The sequence below is a fragment of the Ostrinia furnacalis genome, unplaced genomic scaffold, assembly GCF_004193835.3.
Source record: "Ostrinia furnacalis isolate ACB-3 unplaced genomic scaffold, ASM419383v2 OfSCF1638, whole genome shotgun sequence".
Classification (NCBI taxonomy): Eukaryota; Metazoa; Arthropoda; class Insecta; order Lepidoptera; family Crambidae; genus Ostrinia; species Ostrinia furnacalis.
The window spans coordinates 719,801-725,840 of NW_021131877.1; the positions used below are offsets into that span (position 1 = coordinate 719,801).

The 6,040-nt window shown below is 34.3% G+C and overlaps 1 protein-coding gene across 1 annotated transcript; it reads right to left on the bottom strand.

The window, feature by feature from the left end:
- Positions 1-92: 92 nt before the first annotated feature.
- On the bottom strand, positions 93-4,165 carry LOC114353272 (uncharacterized). The gene is made up of 6 exons (XM_028305191.1): positions 4,150-4,165; positions 3,628-3,867; positions 2,369-2,524; positions 1,671-1,783; positions 1,131-1,256; positions 93-589 (listed from the first exon to the last, which is right to left on the bottom strand). Exons 1-6 carry the CDS (start codon positions 4,163-4,165, stop codon positions 122-124), a joined length of 1,119 nt encoding a protein of 372 aa, XP_028160992.1. The 3' UTR covers positions 93-121.
- Positions 4,166-6,040: the final 1,875 nt, after the last annotated feature.

Consider the following 6,040-nt stretch of genomic DNA (forward strand, 5'->3'; position numbering starts at 1 on the left):
AACGGAAAATCCGATTTTACTATTAAAAACTGCATATTTTCAAAGAGTTTGGGTGGTGTTAACAACATTATACAATTTTCTTACATTTTATATTATACAAAAATATGTATTTATATTCGATCTAAGATTGCAAAATATTAAAACAGTTCAACGCAGCGAAGGCGACTAAACTGTACCCATCCATGCAACTTACGACAATTTTGTTAAGAACCTCGTTACAATGTATTAAAACACACTTTTTTGGCGTAAAGTCTTGTATAGCATCTTCTCTATAACTTGGATTCCATTTTCGCCTCCACAACTCTGTTATAGAAGTCTTTTTTAATTCCAATTGAGAATTTGTTATTTCTTGACTTGTCACATTTTTGCCTCGTATGTACCTTTGTAATATTACTTCTAAAATATGAAATATATAAGACAAATTCTCAATTTCGTTTATATTAGATATTTCATAAGGTTTTTCGGTATTTGTAAGGTGTGATAATACGTTTTCTAGTAAAGAAGTTATTTTTTCTATAGTATACTTTTGTATGTGCATGGATTTGTTTAGTAGCAGCAATCGTTGCATTTTTTCGTCTTTTTGTAGTAACTGAAATAGGAAAAAGTCAATAAATATTTCTATAGTCCGGTCGCCGAGCACGTAGAATTTCGTCCAATGACCCCAAGCTACCCATCCTTATCGCTCGCGCGTAATTATATTGCTGTCGCGACTGTGCGACGGGCGCCCGCAGTGAGTGTGCGAGCGCGACAGCAATATAATTACGCGCGAGCGATAAGGATCGGTAGCTTGGGGTCAATGGACGAAATTCTACGTGCTCAGCGACCGGGCTTTAGTATACTTTTCCATATTTTAAATATCTGTTTATTTGTACACAGCAACAAGACTCAAAACTGGGTTCTCCTCAAGCTTGGGACTCTCTTTGCTCTTTTTGAGACACCCTGTATATGTAGAATATGTATCATCGTCATTTCAGTCACAGGACGTCCACTGCTGAACATAGGTCTCCTCCAATAATTTCCATATTGCCCGGTTAGTAGCGACCTGCATCCAGCGCCTTCCTGCTACCTTTATGAGGTCGTCGGTCCACCTTGTGGGTGGACGTTAATAAATATAAATAATTAATACAAACCACGTCTTCCCCACCGCTTTCTTGGTGAATGTCCTTCAGCAGGAAATTAATGTTATCAAGCAGTTCATCGAAAAATGAAGGGTATCTCTCTTCTTCGTGCAGTTTGTCTATTAGTTGGCCTAATACCTGCAAAATAGAGAAAATCATGACCAGGGATGTTAGGGATATCCGTAACCGTAACCGATTCAATAGTTTCGGATATAGGCAATTTAAATTGTTTTTTGTATAGCATTATATTATGTAAAGGCATAACACCCTGATTTACCTTTATAATGCCATCTAGTATCAATTTTATTTTTTTATTACTTTTCATTCGATGTAAAGTGTGCGGCCATGAATGAACCGTGTTGGACAACTATTGCAAATTGCATTCTAAAGCACAGAAATCCGTAATCGTAACCGAAATTTTCGGATATCCGAAATAAAATATCCGAATATGTTATTGCAAATGAATAAATAAATAAATAAAAAAATATCCGTAGAACATTTTCTACCAGTCAACCTTAGGTATATTTTTTATATAATTTGCTTAGATAATACCTGTGAAATTTCTCCAATGATCTCATGCGTGGTGCCCAGCAGTGGGCATTGGGTGATGTGTTCGAACAAACTATGGGCTGACTGGTTTATCCAGTTTCCAGAGAGCTGCAGTGCTGCAAATTTATTAATTTATAATAATTTATTTATTTATTATTAATATTATCTCACTCTATTATCTTTATAGTACAAGCTTTGCTTAGTTTGGGACTAGAAGCGTAATGTAAAATGACCAAGGATATTTATTTATCTCTAAACCAGTGTTTTTCAAGTGAGGAACTACCGCAGTAAAAAAACAGTAAAGACAGATTTATCAGAAATCTAATTAAGCAAATAACATAAAACAAAATTCGGTTAAAACATAAAAAAACATAAAAAAAAACATTTTTGTAACATTATAAAATGTATTATATGTATATGTATGCATGAAAAAAAAGCAAGCGGTCGGGGGGTCGCAAAATATTTTTTCGTACTGAAGGGGTCGTGTCATTAAAAAGGTTGAAAAACACTGCTCTAACTCTAAACTATACGAGTACAAGTATCTAAAAACTAGTTACTGATCCTGAAAGTGCTTTACGAGCTCTATCAAACGGTATCAATAATAGGTTACAGAATAAACTGGATCTAACCAAAAATTCAATACTTCCAGCAATAGTTACCTATACCTCTAAACTTAGATAAATACAGATTTTCACACTTACAACTTCTAAAAGAGCATTTCGTTTGGCTGTCGCTTCTATACCCTGAATCTATAGACCCATCGTTGCTCAGTCTTCGTTCAATTCTCTTATTTATATAGTTTTTTACTTTATTCAATTCCTCTACAACTTTAAACGTCACTATTTGCGATGCATTATCTGTATTTACATTATTATCATTATTTTCTTCGTTATTTTCATATTCAGCTTCATTTGTTTTATTATTGACATTTTTATTTACATCATTCATTTCTTCGCTATTTTCATGTTCAATTTCATTTGTTTTGAAATTGTCAATTACATTTGCATTTTCGGTGAATTCTATGTCAATATCTTGAGCGTATTGAGGAAATGATTCGTTTTCTATTAAAGTTTCATTTGTATTTTCAATTACTTCATTTATTGTTGCATTTATTACGGTTTCTGCTGTATATTCTATTGTTTTTCGTTTTGATTCTGTTGTTTTTTGACTAAATTGAATTACTTTTGGATCTTTATTTATTCTTATACCACTTTCCGTATCATAGTTTGTAGTATTTAAAGGTTGAGCATTATTGTTTTTGAAAAGTAGTTTGTTGTTTATTAAAATTTCATCAATATTCTGACTTTGACTAACATGGGTACAGTTTTGGGTTTCATACAAAGTATACAGTTCTGTCGCTTGCGAATCATAGTATGTATGATCAGAAATACAAGTAACTTCATTTGGACCATTTAAATGTGCTTCATTTGGTTCAGTTGCTCCATTTAGCTTGAAAAATGTGTTATAATTGTTTGTATGGACTTCATTTGGGTTAAATATGTGGTTGTGGTCATTTTGAGTTTCACAGAAAGTTGAATTTGAATCTAACCGTCTTTGTATTTGAGTTGGATTTTCAAATTCTTGTGGTTTGGCTTGTGATTCTATTTGTATATCATTCTGAAAGAAGAAAAAGGAATTAAGATGGAAAATGGATCAATTATTATTTTAAACCTTATTGCACTTGTTAAAAAGCTTAACTTAATGCCATATTTTGTGGCATACTCTCTCAGCCAACCTTTGGGCCAAGCAACTATAATTGGCGATGCATAAACATCTAAGTTGAATAGATTATTAGAAAAGAGTACAGAGTAAGTAAGTTTTTAATTAAAATATCAGGATCTACGTACCATTTCTGTTATACGAATATTTTCATTATCTTGCTCTATACGACAACTATCATTTGTAATTTCTTTATTACTGACATACATATTTACGTTGAAGTCCTGTAAAATATTTATACTATCTATATTATTAGTTTGTTCGTCCAAGACCTGTTTTTCTTCATCGTTATTAAGTTTTTCTGGTGATTCCTGCATGTCAAAGTCATCACTACACAAAGTGAGGTCTAGATCCTCCGAAGGTTCATTGTTTATTTTACTTTTCAATTCTTCGATATAATTTTCTATAGATATATCTTGTGGTTTCTCTCTTAACACGGCCAGCGCTAGAGCCAGCTGATATTTTTGAGTTAAACTACGTACTGGAAAGAAATAAAAATCTGTAATTACTCATTTGTAATTTTTTACTCAAAATAATTAAGAAATAAAACGTTGACGTTTCTTATGTTAACTTATTTTGTTTAAATTAATTATAGTACGAGTAATAGACTCGATATCGATTGATTGACTCGACAATAATGTAAATAGTACAAAATAAATAATCAAAACTTACAACAACACAACTTTAAAAAAAAATGAGTGTAACATAACAAACGAAATGTTATTTTTATAATAAAGTAATAAATACGGCGCCCAGTACTTACTGTAAGGATCACTCATTTTGATAAATAAAATATTTTTTCATAAAATCACGAACATAATAATGCAAAACAAACACTTCAATTTAATTTCGCAAAGAACAAAATGCGTTTCGCGCCATGAAACTTTTTTAGAGTGAGCGAGACAGACAGAATATTTTTTGTGTTCCATACTTCAAAATTTGAACAGGGCATTAACAATTATAAAGCCTACATCTATAGAAATTTAATGAAGAAAATAAACTGTACTTTAACTCATTCAACCTTTTTTGAAATAAAACTATTTTTAATATTGGGTTCTTTTGCATGTCAACTTTACTGGCGTCTGTCATTTTAGTGATCATGCCAATTTTTATTTTGTACACAGTGCAAAAACAAACAAAATGCTTTTTACTATGATGAATTTGAATATAAATGGCTCTGTACACGATATTATTTGGGCTAAGCATATTCATGATAGCGCTAGTCATGGCTATCATAAAGAAAATGTTCTTTCATTGGAAAGAAGAACACAAAATCGAGAGGATGGTTGTGACTACAGTGGATAGGCCCGGTATGAATTAAACCTTTGTTAAGTTGTTAACATAAATAGGTATCTGGCCAATTACATAGCCAAGAGCTATAAGTTACGTAGTAGAAGTTGGAGTAAAGAAATACTCATGTGATATGGCAATTGGCAATAGCTACGTACCTAATCTAATCCCTGCAAAGGAATAACGGTTGCATACAAGTTCAATTCGATTCTAGCTAGGGTGAGATGTTGATGAGATGAATACGAGGATTTATTATAGGTGTAGTAGAGTGATTTGTTTGTATTGTACTAATGCAATGACCTAGATTTAAGATGCATAGCAGCTGCAGATGCTTGAGTAATGTCTGGCGATGTTTCAATTTTGACACACGATACCATTTAAAGTAGGCCAGAAAATAAATTCATCTTTGAGTTTCGCACTACGTCTGATCTGAATTCGTGAAATTACGGCCCGAACTGGGTAGTAGGAGCACAAGTAGTAACTATTTGTATGGTACAGACTCTCATTTTTTTTCTTATCAAGACCAGAGGGCTTTGTTTTTAGTGAGTATAGGTCCTGTTCTTCTGGCAGGGAGAGCCCTACACAACCCACTGCCCCTACCCGGGTTGCATTAATTAGGTATGCAATTCAATGCATTTTCCAGTCGAAAAAATTGCACTCAGGAGGATTTGATGAGTGCTACTGACAACGCCACTCTTGTGGCGGAGTTTTGGGCTGACACTGTGTAGGTTTGTTGTCGACACGAAAAGAAGAAGAAGTCGAAAAAAAAGACAAGTCAACCCAACGGCAACTCGAAAGCATATCAGTCACTAGAAAAATATCATCCACTAACCTCCTTCGGGAATCGAACCTCCTAACTTATGCTCCGTTTCCAGCTGTAAGCGTGCTGATCTCCCGGGGCGCATGCGTGGTGCGCTCGCGCCAGTACGCGGCAGACATCTGCGTGTATGACGTCATCAGCAAGGATGACGTCAGCCCCACCTTGGACGATGGCGTGAAATAATCATTTTTGCCCTGTGGTCCTACTGGTAGTACAACGGGTAGGTTTTCCCTGTTGTTCTACTGGTAGTACAACGGGCAGTTTTTTGCCCTGTGGTCCTACTGGTAGTACAACGGGTAGGTTTTCCCTGTTGTTCTACTGGTAGTACAACGGGCAATTTTTTGGCGTGTGGTCATATTGCGTGGTCCTACTGGTAGTACAATGGGAGATGTTTTTTTGTTCGTAGTTCTCATAGATCAGTAGGTCCACGGGTGGGCACCCAGTATTACCCGTAGTCCTACTGGTATCCATTATTCATATTAAAGTTATAAATATATTTTTATACGTCTAATTTTATTAAAGATTCTTTAAATGTTTGTTTCAA